This window comes from Cricetulus griseus, chromosome 6 (genome assembly GCF_003668045.3).
Source record: "Cricetulus griseus strain 17A/GY chromosome 6, alternate assembly CriGri-PICRH-1.0, whole genome shotgun sequence".
Taxonomy (NCBI): Eukaryota; Metazoa; Chordata; class Mammalia; order Rodentia; family Cricetidae; genus Cricetulus; species Cricetulus griseus.
In genome coordinates this window covers 14,603,067-14,621,633 of record NC_048599.1, presented here as the reverse complement: position 1 = coordinate 14,621,633, position 18,567 = coordinate 14,603,067, and the positions used below count along the sequence as shown (strand labels likewise).

Below are 18,567 nucleotides of genomic sequence, written 5' to 3'. Positions count from 1 at the left end.
GGAAATCCCGAGGGCTTCGTGGAACGAGACGCAGATTATGATTCGTTGGTGTGCCTGTCAATTCCAGAGTGGGCGGGGCTACCCCCACCTTACGATTGGAGAGTATTTGTGCCAGTTTGGGAGTTCCGCGTGTGATTGGATAAGTCGGCGAGGGGGCGGAGCCTTGGGGCTGAATAATAAGGGAAGAGTGTCATTTCCCTTCTGACACAGAGCAAAGTCGCCCCCAGGTTGCCGAAGCCGGTCTCTTCTCCGGCTCCTCCCGAGCTCCCTGTAGGCCCCCAGTCGGGCCCCGTCCTGGGCCCATGCCAGCCGGTCCCCAGTGACCTCTGACCCCTGGGCTTCGGTGAGGGCCAGCCCCCGGCCATGGAGCTAGGCAGCTGCTTTAAGACCTACGAGGACTTCAAGGAGTGTTTCAGCGCCTACAAAAAGGAGACCAGGTGCTCCTTCATTGTCAGGGACTGCGTCTCCGTCCGCTTCCACAACCTCAACCACGGCACCTCCTTCCGCGAGGACATCCTGTAAGGGCGGGGCAGGAGGGCGGGCAGGAGGGCTTCCTGGAGGAGGAGGGCATGCATGGGGCCACGCTGCCGAGGGCCACGCGGCAGGACCTCTGCGGCACGGCACGCCTGCTGGAAAGCCGGGGAGCCCTCACCTGGTGGCCCCGGCCACCAGGTGCACTGGCTCCCACTCCCTCATTCACAAGCTTTTCTGGAATTCTCAGTATCTGCACTTTTGGGGTTGTTTTTTTTTGTTTGTTTGTGCGTTTGTTTATTGAGAGCATCTATCCCAAGCTCGAAGCTTACTGAGGAATGCATCCAAACGCCTTAGTGATTGCCTCCATTTGTCTCCCCTTTACAAAGCAGTAATGTGCTCATCCGTTGGTGGGTTCGTGCTTTCGTTGATTCATTTTGTAAATGATTCTTGAGCTCCTGATGCAACCGTTTGCAAACACCTTTCTGACCCAAGGCCGGCTTTCCCTTTTACTCCTGCTTTATTTACTCTGCAGGGGTGTGAGTCAGAATTATGTATGGGTCGTTGTTCATTCACTCGTTTGGCCTTACGGGCTTAAAGCTGCTGGAAGGTCAAATGCTCAAGTGAAGCACATACTATGAATCTAGCTTTTAGTTTCACTTGGAGGAACAGAATGACAAGGTGCATGGATATAATCCCAGTGCTTTTGAGGTTGAGGCAGGAGGATCATGAGTCTGAGGCAAATCCGTATTAAAAATACAGGGCAAAATGAGAAGCAAACCCCAACTAATCAATTCGGCTAATGACTCCTTTGTTTTCACACAGGCCTATTGTTGCCAGAATTTTACTGTGAAATCTAATCAATTTGAAAGCCAATTCAAGTATTAATTACAACATAGAGGCCAAGTCAGAATCAAAGAACACCAAAATTTGAGACCAGGATTGAGCTATTTGGTCATCACTTCCAGACTAAAGGAGCCTGACTGTGTTCTGGCTCTCCTGAAGTCAAGGGCCATTCCTGGCTACATATAAAGATGAGTTAGTGCCCCTAAGGAGGTAAAGACGAGATGGACTTGGCCTTGCAACTTGTATGGATCAAAATACTAAAATAAACAAAGGGGGCTAGGATGATGGCTCAGTGACTAAAAAGAGTTACTGCCCTTGCAGAAGACTTGGGTTCAGTCCCCAGCACCCAGGACCTTTAACTCCAGCTCTGAGGGCTCCAGTGCCCTCTCCTGGCCTTCAAGGGCTCCCACAGCACATGCTGCACATAACATACACTTGGCACACACACACACACATTAAATAAGTAAATGTGGTGTGGTGGTGAATGCCTTTAGGTCCCAGCACTGGGGAGGCAGAGGCAGGCCTCTGCCTGTGAGTACAAGGCCACCCTGGTCTAAGTAGTGAGTTCCAGGGAGCTGAGGACCACATAGTGAGACCCTATCTCAAAACAAAACAAAACAAAAAAAAAATCCAAATAAATAAATAGAAAGTAAAAGTCTGCCAAACAAATACACTTTTTTGTTTTGTTTTGTTCTGTTTTTGGACACAAGCACTCTCTAGATAGCCTAAGTAGCCTCAAACTCATGGCAATTTTCCTATCTCAGTCTCCCAAGTGCTGGGATTTTTTTGCCTTGTCATTATTTCCCTACCCAGTGCAATAAAACTATTTACATAGGATTTACATCATGTTAGATATATAATCTGGAGATGACTAGGCTATTTGCAAACACTGTGCTGTGTTATATAAGATACTTGAACAGTTTCATATTGTGGGATCTGGAATCCATGGCTGTGTGGTAATTGCCTTCAAAAAGATATTCAGAAGGTGGGTGTCAAGTAGCTCTTGCCTATAATCCCAGCACTCAAGAGGACAAGGCAAGATCATATGAGCCAGCCTACAATACATAGTGAACTCTAAACCAGCCTGGACTACAGGGTGAAACCCTTCTCTAAAAACCAAAATAAATAAAGTATAAAAGAGTTATTCGGCCGGGCATTGGTGGCGCATGCCTTTAATCCCTGCCTCGGGAGGCAGAGGCAGGTAGATCTCTGTGAGTTCGAGGCCAGCCTGGTCTCCAGAGTGAGTGCCAGGATATGCTCCAAAGCTACACAGAGAAACCCTGTCTCGAAAAAAACAAAAACAAACAAACAAAAAAAGGGTTATTCAACTTGGGAGGCAGAGGCAGGCAGATCTCTGTGAGCTTGAGACCAGCCTGGTCTACAAGAGCCAGTGCAAAGCCACAGAGAAACCCTGTCTTGAAAAGAAAAAAGAAAAAAAAAAGTTATTCAAAGAAAAATCAGGCATGATGACTCATACCTTTAATCCCAGCACTGGAGAGGCAGAGGCAGGTGGATCTCTATTGAGTTTGTGGACAGCCTGGTCTACAGAAGGAGTTCCAGGACAGCCAGGGCTACACAGAGAAGCCCAGATTAATCTGATCTGCCTCCTGAGTACTGAGATTAAAGGCATGAGCCACCAACGCTCGGCTCTTAATCTTAAATCTTTAAAAACTAATTTTTTATAATTTATTTATTTTATTTACATTGATGCTTTGCCTACATGTGTCTGTCTTGGAGTTACAGACAGTTGTTAGCTGCTGTGTGGATGCTGGGAATTGAACCAGGGTCCTCTGGAAGAACAGTCAGTGCTATTAACCACTGAGCCATCTCTCCAGTCCCTAGAAACTAATTTTTATTTATATTTATGTGTATGTGTAGAGGCCAGAAGACAATGTGGGGTCCTGTGGACTTGTAGTTAAACAGTCAGCTGAGAACTACTCAGTGTGTATACTGGGGACTAAAGACAGGTCCTCTGGAAGAGCAGCAAGTATTCTTAACTTCTGAGCCATCTCTCCAGCCCCAAATTCTGTGGTTTAAACAACATACATAGGGGCTAAGGAAGTGGTTCAGTCTATAAAGTGTTTGCCACACAAGTATAGGGAACTGAATTCAGGTGCCCAGCTCTGTGTAAAGCCTGGGCACTGGTGTGTGCTTCTGTAACCCAGTGCTGGGTGGGCAGAGACAGATGGATCCCCAGAGCTCTCCACTTCAGAAAATAAAGTAGAGAGGTGCGGCATAGTGAGCCATACCTTTAATCTCAGCACTCCAGAGGCGTTTGAGGCAGCCTGGTTTAGGAAAGAAGTTGCTGCAGACCAGTCAGGGTAAGGTGGGGAGTAACAGAGGAAGATACCTCCAAATACATGCACACTCGTGAACATGCACACATATGTACACACCCTCCTGTCCCTACCTCCCAGTCAGCCGCCTCTGCTCTTTGAAGACCGACTTGCCTGAATTGAACATGATTGAGATGTCAAAGGGGACAACGACAGTGTCAGGACTGCAGTAATGGTGACCTGGAAGAAGAAAGTCGCAAGCCAGAGCATTCTCTCCCTAAAGTTTCACTGGGTGTGAGCCAGGGGCGTCTGAAACTTGTATATCCAAAGCAGTGCTGGAAAGGGGGAGTGATTCGGAGCAGGGAGACGGGTGTTAAGGCAGTGTGAGTGTTTTAACTGCTGGCTGTAGAGCCTTTCTAATGTCCCTTCTCCCATTCCATCAACAAACTTGCTTTTACCTCTGGTCAGGCATTAGCACAGGGTACAAAGACTGTAGTGCGCTGTCGGCCGTGTCCCGGAAGACAGTATTAGACTAGTGCAGAATTCATGAGCATCGCTGACCTTCATCCTCAGCACAGGGACGGGCTGCTGGTTACAGTTTTTGCTTGATTTTTGAGGCAGGATCTCACCCTTAAGCCAGCCTGGCCTTGAACATGCAGTGATGCTTTACCTGCCGCCAAGTACTGAGATTACAAATGTGAGTCACCTTGTCTGGCTGGCTGTTTGCTTGTTTGTTTGCAAGTAGGATCCTCCTGCCTCTTCCCACACCGCGCCTGGCTCCACTAGATGTTGAATGTTCTTTGTTTCTGAGACAGGGTCTCTATTATGTAACCCTGAATGCCCTGGAACTTGCTTTGTAGACCAAGCTGGCCTCCAACTCAGAGATCGGACTGCCCCTGCCTCCTGAGAGCTGGGATTAAAGGCATGTGCCGCCACAGCAGGCACTATTGAATGTGTTGGATCATGTATGGCAAACCAGCTCTGTATAGAGCTCACTGTTCATGTTGGAGGAATTGGAAGGCAGGTGGTGGAAAATGTTTTTAGGAATAATTTAGCAGGTGTTTCCACAGCCAAGTATATACACTTCATGGGGAGATGATTTTAATAATAAATAATTATACAAATACATTCACACGACCTTCCTTACTAAACAGAGTAAAAGCAGCAAGCTGATTTAAAGAAATTATTTGCAGGCTAGAAATGGCTTAGTGGCCAAGAGCACTTACTACCTGGGTTCAATTCCCAACACCCACATAGTGGCTAACAGCTGTCTGTAACTATTGTTCCAGGGCATCTGATGCCCTCTTTTGGCCTTCATAGGCACCAAGCATGCCCATGGTGCATAGACATACATGCAAACAAAACACTCATACACATAAAATAAATAATTGAAATTTTTATTTGAAAATATTAGTACAGATGGCATATGGATAGTATATGGCAAGTGTTTGTACAGGAAGTTAGCAATTCAAGATCAGAAAAGCTGACATACGGGTTAAAGGTTAAGAGTTTTATCCTTTGTAAAATGAGGGAGCTGGAGCGGTGGTTCAGCAGCTAAGTACTTCTGCTGAAATGTGGTTTTCAGCACTGCTGTCCAGCAGCTCACAACCGCTTGTGTCTCCAACTCCAGGGGCATCTGATGCCCTCCGAGGGACTCTAGGAGCACTGCACTCAGATGTGTGCAGTTGTGCGTACATATACAGAGACAGACACATAACTAAAACTAAAAAGAAATATTTAAAAAAGTGAATCTGGACGATGTGGTGGCACACACTTTTTAAAAATTTATTTGTATTTTATTTACATTGATGTTTCACCTGGGTATATGTCTGTGTGAGGGTGTCAGATCCCCTGGAACAGGAGTTATAGACAGCTATGAGCTGCCATGTGGATGCTGGGAATTGAACCTGAGGCCTCTGGAAGGGACACCAGTGCTCTTAACCACTGAACCATCACTCCAGCCTGGATGGACACACTTTTAATCCAAGCACTCTGGAGGGAGAGGCAGGTAGGTCTCTGTGAATTCAAGGCCAGCGTGATCTATAGAGCAAGTTTCAGGACAGCTAGGGCTACACAGAGAAACCCTCTCTTGAGAAACAAAGCAAAAAAAAAAAAAATACATATATATATATATATATATATATATATATATATTTTGGATTTATTTTATTTTGTATGTATGTTTACCTGGATGTATTTCTGTATACCACATGCAGGCAGTGCCATGAAGGCTATAAGAGAGTATTAGATCCCCTGCAACTAGTTACAGCTGTAAGCTTTCATGTGAATGCTAAGAATTGAACCTGAGTCCTTTGGAGGAGCAATAGTGCTCTTAACCTGAGCCATCTTTCTAGTGTAAATCTTACCAAAAAAAAAAAAAAAAGCCTGGGGTCGGTGGCACACGCTTTTAATCTCAGCACTAGGGAGGCAGAGGCAGGCAGGTCTCAGTGAGTTTGAGGCCAGTCTGGTCTACAGAGTGAGTGCCAGGATAGGCTCCAAAGCCACAGAGAAACCCTGTCTGGGGGGTGGGGGGATGAGGAGGCAGACTGGGGAGTATAGCTGAAAGGTAGCTTACCTAACCTACCTAGCATGCACATGGCCCTGGGTTTGATCCCCAACACTTAGAGGGAAAAGACCCAGCACAGGCTTTGTTGAGAAATAAGAAAATGCAAGTGGTATCTGGCTGGGTAACTATCTGCTGGAGCTGTAACTATAGTCGGCCATAGGTAGGTGGGATAGAACCTAGCCAGCACGGACACAGCTTTGTAATCCCAGCACTTGGGAGGCTCAGGCAAGAAGACTGCCCTGAGTTTGAGACCAGCCTCAGTAATATAATGAGTTCAAAGACAGCCTGGGCTACCCAGTAAAAGCCTATTTCAAAAAAGGGGGAGGAGCCATTAAAAGTGGTAGAACACTGGCCTGACACTCATAAGGCACTGGTTAAATGCTCAGCACTGCAGAAAACAAAAGTAAGATCGAGACCTTTATTTATGAAAGGGCAGAAGGCAGCCTGGGCACATAGCTCAATTGATAGAGCTCTTGCTTAGCTTGCGCAAAGCTGTGTTTAGTCTCTAGCCCCACCTAAACCAGGGGCAGTGTGTACGACTGTATGTCCAGCACTTGGGAAGCTAACACAGGCAGTGACTGCAAGTTCTAGGCTAGCCTGGACTACAGTATAAGACACAGCCTCAAAAACACTAGTAAATGCATATATGAATAAAATCATATTTTACATACAATGATGCATATCATGGAAATGGCATAACGTAACCCAGTATTTTGTACATTAACTAGAAATATAAAATAAACTCAAAACCTGGAGTAGTGACACATGCCTTTCATCCCAGAACCCAAGAGGCCAAGGAAAGAGGATTGCTATAAATTGGAGTCCAGCCTGGGCTTCATACTAAAAATTCTGTCGTGTGTGTGTGTGTGTGTGTGTGTGTGTGTGTGTGTGTGTGTGTGTGTGTAATTAGAATATTCTTTTTAATTCTATTTATGCGGAGGTCAGAGGACAACTTATGGGCTAATGTTTCTCTCTACCATGTGGGTCCTAGGGATCAAACTCAGGTAGTCAGGCTTAACAGCAAGTGTCTTATACCCTGAACCATCCCACTGGCTCTATGGTTAGAAAATTCTTAAAAGGGCTTATTGTGGTCAAGAATTTAAGAATGGAGACTTCAGCCAGATGTGATGGTGTACACCTTTAACTCCAGTGCTGGGGAAATGAGCAGATCTTTGTGAGTTCAAGGCCAGTCTGGTCTACATAGAGACTTCCAAGCCAACCAGGGAGGGCTACAAAGAAACCCTGTCTCAAAAAAAAAAAACAAATAAATAAAAACTTCTTCAAACCCATCTTCATAAGAAATGCTTCTTGCGGGATAGAAGCAGTTTGTAAGGGAGGAAATACTTTGATTTTCCCTGGCTGGTTATCATTTATTAACATTCTTTTTACAGTAAGTAAGGCTGTTTTGTCTTTGTTGGGTTTTGTTTGGTTTTCTTTTGAGATAGGGTCTCGCTGTATGGCTGGCCTGGAGCTCCATGTATAAAACAAGCTGAACTTGAATCTGAGGGGCCCTCTTCACTCTGCCTCCTGAAGGCTGGGATCACAAGCATCTGCCACCAAGTACTGCAGGAGAGCTGGGTTTTGTTGTCAGTGAGTTTGAGGACACCTCGGCCTGTAACAAATTCTGCCTTGATGTTTCCAGTGAGTAGTCTCCATCCTTCAGGCAGTTCATTGGCCTACATAAAGACACTTCTCATTTTGAAAAGTCAAAACAGTTCAGGGCATATGTACCAGGAAGCATATGTACCAGGACAAAGACCAAATACGTATTTCACAATATCACAAATATATCAAAACTTCGTTTTATATTTTTCTTTGTTTTGTTTTGTTTTGCTCTGATTTTTTGTTTTGTTTTTTGCTTTTCGGACAGGGTTTCTCTGTGTAGCTTTGGAGCGTATCCTGGCACTTACTCTGTAGACCAGGCTGGCCTTGTACTTACAAATTTGCCTGCCTCTGCCTTCCACTTGCTGGGACTAAAGGTGTGTGCCACCACTGCCCAGCTTCTATTTTTCTTTAGCACCCTATCAAGTGAGAAAGTCTGTGAGTTTTCAGACTGAGCTCCTCCCAGCCCTCTGTTTGAGTGTTCATATTCTTCAGAGTGTATGATATGCTTCAATGGCTCCCTCCATTGCAGTTTAGTAACTACCATTTTCAGACACTTTGTTCAACATTACATAGTCCAGATTATTTGCTAGGAACTGCACAGACATTAATCCTTAACACACGCCTTTGAACTTGACCATTGTCATCAGAGTGACAAGGCTGTGTCACAGCAAAAGTCATGACAAACAAACCTTGCCAGTAAGCCAGGCATGGTGAGGCACACCTTTGATCCCAGCATTCGGGAGGCAGAGGCAGGCAGATCTCTGAATTCAAGACCAGCTTGGTCTACACAGTTCCAGAACAACCAGAGCTACACAGTGAGACCCTGTCTCAAAAAAGCAAAACAAAAATCTTGCCAGTAAGCTAATCACTTATAAATTCATCTCTACTTAACTATTCTTTCCTGCTCAGTCCTGTAGTTTCCTTGACGTCATTGACAGTATGTAGCTGATGAATAAGTGTTAAGCATCCAATTAACGCAATGCAAATAAAACCAAGGAAACTGAAATTGCAGACACAGCTCTCAAAAGCTGAAGGACTGGTGAAGTCCCTAAAAGCAATGATGGAGAGCCACCAGCCTCAGAGTGACCAAGGGGAGACTGAAGTCTATAGGAAGACAGGGTGCTAGGGCCTTGAAGAGCAGAGGAATTATACCTTAAAAGCTTGATAAAGGCCAGAAATATTTTTGTAAAACAAAACATTAATTGAGAAGCATCATAGATTTGGGGGAAGTTGTACCAGGAACAAGAAAACAAAATTGGTTTTGGTTTTTGTGTTTGTTTGAGTTGGTGTTTGAAATATATTCGTGTGTATGTGTTGTTGTGTAGGTTCCCCACACCTGTGCGTGTGCTGAAGCCAGAAGGCTACCTTGGATCCCTTGAACTGGAGTTTGCAGTACATGGGTGCTGGGATCTGAACTCCAGTCCTCATAACTAAGCATCAAGCACTCTTAACCTCTAGTTAGGGTTGCTATGATAAGACACCATGACCAAAAGCAATTGGGCTGGGGGGGCAGGCTGTTTATTTCAGCTTGCAGTTCCACACCACAGTCTATCACTGAAAGAAGTCAGGACAGGAACTCAAGGCAGGAACATGGATGCAGGAGTTGATGCAGAGGCCATGGAGGGGAGCTGCTTACTGGCTTGCTCCTCATGCCTTACTCAGCCTGCTTCCTTATACCATACAGGGTCACCTGCCCAGAGGTGGCACTGTTCACAGCAGATATGGCCTTTCCACTTAATCATTCATCAAGAAAATGTACCCCAAGCCTGCCTACAAGGCAGTCTGTAGAGGGGTTTTCTCAGTTGAGATCCTCTCTTCCTTGCTCAGTGTGATGTCTCACTACGCTTTAATCCTAGCACGCGGGAGGCAGAGGCAGGTGGAGCTCTGTGAGTTCAAGGCCAGCCTGCTCTCTATATCAAGTCCTACACAGAGAGGCTCTTTAGTGGCTACACAGAGAGACTGTCTCTAAAAAACAAACAAAAAATTCACTCTTCCCAGATGTGTCTAGGTTTGTGTCAAGTTGACAAAAAACCAACTAGTACTCTTGTCTCTTTTAAGTTCTTTGTAGTTCTTTTAAGGTAGGTTCTCATTGCATAGCCCTGGCTAGCTGTGTTGACCTGCTTGGCCTTAAGTTTCTATTAATCCTCCTGCCTCTGCGTGCTGAGTGCTGAGATCACAAATTTGTGCCAAAACACCTAACTGTCATACTGTCAGTCTGTCTGAGAGACAGGATCCTTTTTTGTTTGTTTTTCCAGATAGGGTTTCTCTGTGACTTTGGAGGCTGTCCTGGAACTAGCGCTTGTGTGCGCCACCACTGCCAGGTTGGATTTTGGTTTTTGAGGCAGGGTTTCTCTGTGTAACAGCCCTGGCTGTCCTGGAACTCACTCTGTAGACCACACTGGCCTCGAACTCACAGAGATCCACCTGTCTCTGCCTCCCGCCCCAGTCATGGGATTAAAGGTGTTTACCACCGCCGCCTGGCCACGAAACAAGAGCCAGCTCCGTATCCAACTCCATTTCTCCTGCTTCACATGCCAGAATGTTTAAATTACAGGCATGCACCACTGTGCCTTGTAGTCTTAGTTTATGTGTATATACTTGTTTGTGTATATTTATCTGTACATGTCCTTGCCTATGTGTGTCTGTGCACTTATGCCTGTGTGCTTGCACACACACACTCATGTGATGCTAATTGTGGAGGTTACAGGTTGATCCTCCATTTTATTTTGTTTGTTTTGAGACAGGGTCTCTCATTGAACCTGAAGTTCGGTGATTTGGCTAGACTGGCTAGCTGGCAAGCTCCCAGGGATGCTCATGTCTCTAGCTCCCCAGCATTAGAATTACACACAACTATACCCAGCAGGGGTTTTTCTGTTTGTTGTTTGTTTGTTTGTTTGTTTTGGTTTTTTGTTGTTTGTTTTGCATGAGTGTGCTAGGAATCAGACTTGGCCTCATGCCTGCACTTTACTGACTGAGCCAGCTCCCTATCTCCTGTAGTCTCAAATTTTTTAAATACTTATTTATGTTATGTATGTGAGTGATTTTTTTCTGCATGTATGTTTGGGCACCATGTGCATGCTTGGTGCCCACAGAGGTCAGAAGAGGGCATCAGATCCCCTGGAACTGGAGTTAGTAATTGTAGTAAACCACCATGTGGATGTTAGGAAATAAACCAGGTCCTCTGTAAGAGCAACAAGTGCTCTTGACTACCGATCCACCTCTGCAGCCCCAGCTCAGAAGTCTCTGTTTGTTTGTTTGTTTGTTTGTTGTTTTTTTCAAGGCAGGGTCTCTGTGTCACATTCCTGACTGTCTTGGAACTATCCCTGTAGACCAGATTGGCCTCAAACTCAGAGATCCACCTGCCTCTGTCTCCCACGTGCTGGGGGTCTAAAGGTGTGCACCACCACCACCTGTCTGTAGTCTCAGTTTTTAGGTAAACTTCCATTCAGATTGTTGTTTTTTGTTTTGTTTTCTATTAATTTCTATGAAATGTCTACAGTAGTTTTGGGTTTTGTGTTGTGTGTGTCGAGGGAGGGGGGTTGGGTTGTTTCTTTGTTTATGTACTACATAGCCCAAGATGGCCCTGACGATTCTCCTGCTTCAGTTCCCTGGGTGCTGGAAATAGTCACGTGCTACCACACCCTGTTTTTGGATCCTTTTGTCTTCAACTAACTAACGGCTCTAAATTAAAATGGTTTTTGAGTTGCTAATAAGTAGCTCAGAGTAGGCCTCCAAATGTGATTGTGTTGCTGACCAGGCTTCTTGCATCTCTCTGTACTACATCCTCAAGCCTGTGATATTCAGGATAGCTCCCCATATGACACAAAGGCAGAAGCCACATCCAAGAGAAAACACTTCCTTGGTTTCCTGCAGACTTCCTATCATGACTCTTTCTCCATAATTGGGCAAGTGTCCATGCCCAGTCCTCACAACATTACCTTAATTGGCCTAGAGTGGCAACAGCTACTCTAAGCACAGAGTCATGTTGGGGAGGAATGGCAACCTGGATAAAACTGGCTCATTGTTCATGGGTTAGATATATCTGTGGTTGTTCCTCAGTGTCAGGAGGTGGATTCCAGTATGCCCCATATACATCAAACTCACTGGATATTCCAGCCTCTTATATAACATGGCATATAGTACGAACATACGCCCTTCAGACTTTCCTTTCTAGATTACTTACAATACTACATACTCTGTAAATAGTCATTACACTGTATTGATTGTTTGGTAATTAGTGACAAGGGAAGTGTTGGCATATATTCGGTACAAGCACAAATTGTTTTGTTTCTTGTGTTGGGCTGTAATGGGGATTAAACCTAGGGTTTCACACTATGGGGTAAGGGTTCTACCACGGAACTATAGTCCTAGACAATTGTTTTGTTTTAGTTTTGTTTTGTTTTTTGAGAACAGGGTTTTGCTTTCTAGCCCACACTAGCACAGAATTCCCTATGTAGCCCAGGCTAGTGTCAAACAAGTGTCAGTTTTTCTACCTCAGTTTCCCAAGTGCTGGGATTTCAGGCATGAGCTTCCATACTTAACTGAATTATTTTAGGTACTGGTGTGGAAGGTGGGGCAACACATGTGTAGAGATCAGAGAACAACTCTGTGAAGTGTGTTCTCTCCACCTTTTAGTGGGATCAGACTCAGGTCTCTGGATACCCTCACTTGTTGAGCCATCTCACCGGCCCTTGTTTAGAGATCTATCTATAAGGGAATTTTTTAACCTAACCAATGTGGTAAGGGTCAAATGAGGAAGACAAAAAAGGGAACTCAGAGACAGAAATATTTTTTAAGGAAAATGGGCAAAATAATGTAACTAGTTAGGCTATAGACATGCAAACTTGGCTCAAACCTCAGATGTGCTAGTGTTAGCTGGAAGAGCAAATCCTGGATTCTCAGAGAAGACACTAGAATTCTTGCTAGTGTGAAGTGAGACATTAGGGCCTCAGTGCTGCCTGGCACATAGTCTTCAGTCACTTAGCAATGGTAGGAAAGCATTTCAAAGACTGTTCACGTAGTAGATACAGGCTGGAGTCAAGTCACTAGCAGAGCACCTGCCTGGCTGTGCACACCCGGGGTTTGATCCTTAGCATGACAAAAAAGGGAGGGAGGTAGAGAGGGAGGGAGGGAGGAAGGAAGATGCTGGACAGGGTGGTACCTGAAATCCCAGCACTTGGTGGATAAGGCAGGAAGATGGCCATGAAGTGAGACCTGTTCTGCCCCCACCACACACACACACACACACACACACACACACACTGGAAGTAAGGAAAGGAGAGAAACTGGACAAGAAGGAAGAATTTTTAAAATGCCCAGGACTCCACCCTAGCTGGCTGCATATGCTAATAGAGCCGGAAATAGTAAAATGAGCTTTGTGGTTGTCAGTGGTTGGCTCCCCCAAACCATCACTAAATACATGGCAAGTCAATATAATCCAATAACTAGAGTTAGGCTAAAATATTGAGCTAGAAGAAGGGTAGGGTCCAGCTGTCTAAAAAAGATGATGGCTCCATGTATCCCAAATGATGACTAAACTTTGAGATGAAAGGTCAGAGAGGCATTCAAAGAGAGGTACAAGCGTAAACAGCTGCCAGGAGACACTTCTTAGTGGACACAGGAAGCTGTGGGCAGTTTGTCATTCTAAGACACAAACAAGGTAGAGAAGGGTGGGAAACTAAGGTTCAGTGGTGCTCACCTGCTGGCCTTGCCATTCTACTGGACTGCTCCACTCCCTTCCAGACCAAAACTAGAGATGGCACCACCCCTGCACTGTGCTCACAACAGATGCAGACATTCTCAGCCCCAGGCCCCTCCACCCTGTTATCATAAGACCGACATATCCTGTTTTCCTAAGCTTGCCCCACAGGGTGGGCAAACTGGACCAGCTGGATGGGGGTGTTTGGAAAAGTATAGGTGGAGCTCCCAAGCTGTACCATGTTATGCTAGAGGCTGAGATTTTTTCCCCTCTCCCTTGGTTTTACAGCTGGGCCACTCCCTGAGGAGGCAGGGGTGTGACCCATCCCACCCACTGGTGGTCCATGATTCATTCACCTGTTATACCCCTGATAAGCATCTGCTGAAGGAGCAGCATTGTGTTAGGTGCTAGGAATACTCTGAGGAATGGTTTGGTCCTGGCACTGGGAATGTTCCCCCGGCATGCGAGCTAGAAAAGCAGCTGGCTTAGCTCTAATTTCAAACAAAAGGCCAGGGCAGGCTCTGGGCTAAATATTTCATCTGTGGTTCATTTAGTCTTTATGATAACCCTAATGAGGTTGTCTCATTTTATAATGGCCGTACTGTATCCACAGAGGTGAAGTGACTTGCCCACGGTTAAACAGCTTCCCATTGACTCAGCCTCCAGTGCCCCCCCCACACACACACACACACCTCTAGTTGTATGGATACCTACAGGTCTGTAAGACCTTTTAGTTGGATATAGTAAATTTGGATTCAGGATTAATTACTGTGGCTTGGGTTCAACCATAAAGGCTGAGAAGAGAAGGGAGGATTTGACTGGGCCTTGAACCCAGGAGTTGAAATAAGAAAAACAGCAAATAACCTGGTAGCCATCCCCTTGGAATCATCCATTTCCACCTAGAGTACCAAGGCTACAGAGGTCAGACTTCCTTATGGTTCAGTCTCTCCACAGACCAAAATATAAGCAACTCTGGGTATGGATAATTCTCTTTACAGGAACAACCAGAAATTTCCCCTTCTATAGATAAGCCCTGGCATGCACTCTCCCCAGGGGGACCCTGAAGAGCTCAGTGTACATCACTGGTCCTCAGAATGTTACTGTCAAGGGGGATGAGGCAGTAGTGTCCCAAATGAATGAAGAGGACTTTTGGGTTTGGGTTTTTTTTGTTTGTTTGTTTGTTTGTTTTAAGACAAGGCCTTGCCACATAGTCCAGACTGCCCTGGATCTTCCAACCTTTCTGCCATAGCCTCCCAGGTGCTAGGATTATAGGCATGGGGGTCATTTAAACAGGAGAAATTAGCTAGGCATTCTGCTGTGTCAGCTTCTCCTTACATCCTACCTCAGATTGTATTGTTGGAAGCCATAAATGGCACAGACAGAATGAAAAAAAATGGCCCTTTAGGCCAAGTAAATAACTCACCTCTATAACCCCAGCCCATGAAAAGCTTCACCAGGAAGGTTGCAGCAAGTTCAAGGCCAGCCTGGACTATGTCATGAGTTCAATGCCAGTCCCCAAGCTCACAAATAAGTTGGCCTTAGAACTGTGTGGAGGAAACTGAGGAGTGTTGTAATAGAGATAGTCTTGAGGGAGGGAGCTCAAAACGTTGGGGCTAGGGAGTTACCATAAAATGTTCTTCCTTTTATTCTCTGCTACCTTGTGGTCTCTAAAGAAACATACTGGTCAGTAAAAGGGGGCAGCTGGCGCTCTTCTCATTGTCACCTCTACCTTCCCTAGATATGTGCAGGTGAAATTTGTCTGTATTCGGACGCAGTCAAACAGGAAGAGAACACGGAAGGTGGACAGGTGCCCAGCGTACTTGCTCCTTCAGTACAGCGAGACATTAGATAGACTGTTTATCAGTGAACTGAATACCCAGCACATACATGTTGATTCTAACGCTGCTGGAGGATCCCCTGCTAGCAAACTGCAGAAGGCCTTATGTCTGCATAAACTCCAGCCGGTGCAGCTCAGCATCAAGAAAGACCTTGATGCAGAAGAGAAGCCCCTGGTAGAACCATCATCCTTCTGCCTAGAGAAGACACACTTGGCCTCACCTCCAGAGCAGAAGGGCATCAGTCCTTCCGACCTGGCCAAGATAGCAAAAGTGATGAAAAACTTCCTTACAGTAGATGAGGGCTCGATGGCTTCCTTCAGTGTGGGAACCAGCCAAGACCTGGACCGGCTCAGCTTCCAGAGCAGCAAGATGAGTGACTTGTTCACCCGATTCCCAGAGAATCTCTTGCTACACCGGGTGGAGAACAGCCAGGGCCATATTCTGTATGCTTTCTTGGTGGAGAACAAAGAGCGAGAGAGTCGAGTGGTGCACTTCGCTGTGCTCAAGGCTGAGACAGCCACCTCTGTGGCCAAGATGCTCAATATCTTCACAGAATTCAACTCTGATTGGTCTAAGGTCAAGGTGGTCTTTGTGGACCCTTCATTCCCTCACCAAGCTATTCTTCAGGAGATCTTCCCTGCTGCCCGTATCCTCCTTTCTATCTACCACACAACTCGACTCTTAGAGAAGAAGTTACATCAAAGCTCTGCAAACGCATCCTTTAAAAGGCTCATGAAGGAAGCTCTTCGGGAGGCTGTGTTTGTCTCTTCTGATGCAAGCCTAAAAAATCTCTGTCAGATGTCCCAGGCCCTACTGGATGAGGAGCTCTTCAGGTTCCTGCAGGCCCATTGGTTTTCCTGTGAACTGCTGTGGTACATGCATGTGAGAAAGGGTCTGCATGCGTGTAACACATACATGGACAGCTTGGACATAGTCACCAGTAAAGTGTCAGGCCTCTTTCGGGAGCAGCAATCCCTACTGGACTGCATCCTTCACTTTGTGGATTACATAGACTTCTTTAATACCAAAGGTCTTAAGAGCTTGCCCAAAAATTCCCCCAAGTTAAAAAGAACTCAGCTCCCAAGCATGCCACCAAGGCCCAAGAAGCCTTTTAGAACTTGTAGAGGGAATGTCACCAGGCTCCCTGTGGAAGAGACCAAGTCAGACTCACAGGAGTCTCAACTGTTACAGCCCCAGGATCAGTCCTGCAAGAGTGGCATGCTAGACATTTTGCACCAAAGTGGTTCTGAACTAGCCTACAAATTGTGCCATAATGAGTGGGAGGTGGTACAGAATTCCACCCACCTGGTGGACGTGGCTGGTTCCTCGGTCGCTGTTAAACTACTAGAAGACTCACACCAGGTGAGCAAAGATGGCTGTAGCTGCAGCTGTTCCTTTCAGCAATGCTACCATCTGCCATGCCGCCACATTTTGGCCCTATTGCATACCAGCCAGCAGCCAGTAGGAGAAGCCATGGTGTGCTGCCGGTGGCAGAAGAAGTACCAGCACCTCCTTGGACCCAATGGGGAGCTTCAGGACCGTGGAATAATCCCGAACTCAGATCAGCCTGAAAAGCAAGGTCAGAACCACATGATCCAGGACCTAAGCAGGGAGCTGGCAAACCTGCTCATGCAGACTGAGGGGCCAGAGCTGGAGGAGCGCTGCTCCACCCTGCGCAAAATCGTGGACATCTGGGCCGACCCCTTACAGCTACCTGAGTCCAGTCAGCAGCCAGTTGACTTCAATGATGTGGGGTGCCTCCCTTTCCTCTGGGGACAGCTAGAGGAAGGGGACAGCTTTCCTCTTGCTGAAGCCATGGCTCATGAGTGAAGTGTTTGTACTAGTGCACTGTGTCTCAAAACCTTGGAAGTTTCAAAGTGGGTGGGTCACGCTGTAGGTCAGTATTTTAATCAATGTCTTCCTAGGTAAGGGCTAAGAAGATCTCAAAAGTGAGGGGATTGGGACCCCACTGTGTGACATCCTTTGAGCCTGCCCGTTTTCAGCCCTTCATTTGGCGTTCTATAGACAGCTCATTCATTGTTCAAAGCCAAAGTTATTCCATACTGAAAGGTCATGCCCCTTTCTTCCGCAGCCCGAGAGGTCAAATTGCATCGACCCCACAGAGATGAACCCTTGCCCAGGATAGGATAAAACAGAGTGGGTCTGGAAAGAAACTGAGGGGAGGAGGCTGGCCCTTGACTGTCGCTGCTGTTTAGAAAATACCTGTTAAGTATTTTTATTCACATTAATAAAACGGTTTTTGTTTTTGTTTCACTTTTGTGTTTTTTGAGGCGAGGTCTCATGTAGCCCAGGCTGGCCTCAAACCTTCTCATTTTAAAGGAAGCTTGAGTGTTGTCTAATGGGGAGTAGTGCCAAATAGAACCTGGAGCTTCACATTCAGAGTTAGTAATTTGTGTAGTACCACTTTGCCCTCTTCCTACCACCTAAACCTGCAACACTAATGTTAGGTTGCCTTGTTTGTTCTGTTCAGGAAAGGGACAAGGGAACCAGGAGGGAGGAGACCCAAATCCTAGCTTTTATGTCAGCCATTTCTGGGACGCTGTGGGCAAATTCCCAATTTAAATTATTTTTGAGAGAGGCCTAGCCTGGAACTTGATTTGTAGACCAGGCTGGCTTCCGCTTCCCGAGCGCTGAGATTAAAGGCGTGTACCACCACACCCAGCTTTTTGTTTTAAGACTCCATCTTACCAGACTGCCAAGGTTAGCTTCAAACTCATTCTTTCTACCTCAGCCCCTGGATGGCTGGAATTGCTGGCCTCAGTTTCTCCACAAGGCAAAGAACGAAGTGCGACCTTTGCACCTTTTCCCATCCATCCGTGTCTTCGGAGCTTCACAGTTCCATACCCAACAAACAAAAGGTTCCCTTATAAAACATTGCTCTTTATTTTCCGTTTTGGCCTTCGAAAGGTGCGGTCTTTCCAGTCCCCTAGACCCACGGGAGGCTCCGCCCTCTGGCCTCCTGTTTCCGAGGCGAACATCCTTCCACGGGCTCTCATTGGTTACCTCCGGCCGAGCCCCCGTAACCCTGGCAACAGTGCCCGCCCTGGAGCAAGCAGCCCAGGATTGGTCCATAGCTCCCAAGTTCGACAGCGAGCTCCTTAGGCCCTTGGCCTGAGTCATTGAAAGCTGGCGTGGTGATTGGCGAGCCTGGACGTCAGTCAGTCGGAGGCGGGCCCAGTGGGAGAAATGGCTGCCGCGTCTGCCGTCTGCCGGTGGATGAGTGGTCTCGGCCGCGGAGGCGTGGAG

General features: G+C 46.4%; 1 protein-coding gene across 2 annotated transcripts; it reads left to right on the top strand.

Annotated features, from left to right (window-relative positions):
* Positions 1-188: 188 nt before the first annotated feature.
* Positions 189-17,574, top strand: Zswim3 (zinc finger SWIM-type containing 3). Of its 2 annotated transcripts, none has more exons than XM_027423438.2 (2): positions 189-437; positions 15,201-17,574. In XM_027423438.2, exons 1-2 carry the CDS (start codon positions 364-366, stop codon positions 17,128-17,130), a joined length of 2,004 nt encoding a protein of 667 aa, XP_027279239.1. In that variant the 5' UTR covers positions 189-363; the 3' UTR covers positions 17,131-17,574. The 2 variants fall into 2 exon arrangements, with proteins under 2 accessions (XP_027279239.1, XP_027279238.1); XM_027423437.2 differs by having other exon boundaries at positions 189-518.
* Positions 17,575-18,567: the final 993 nt, after the last annotated feature.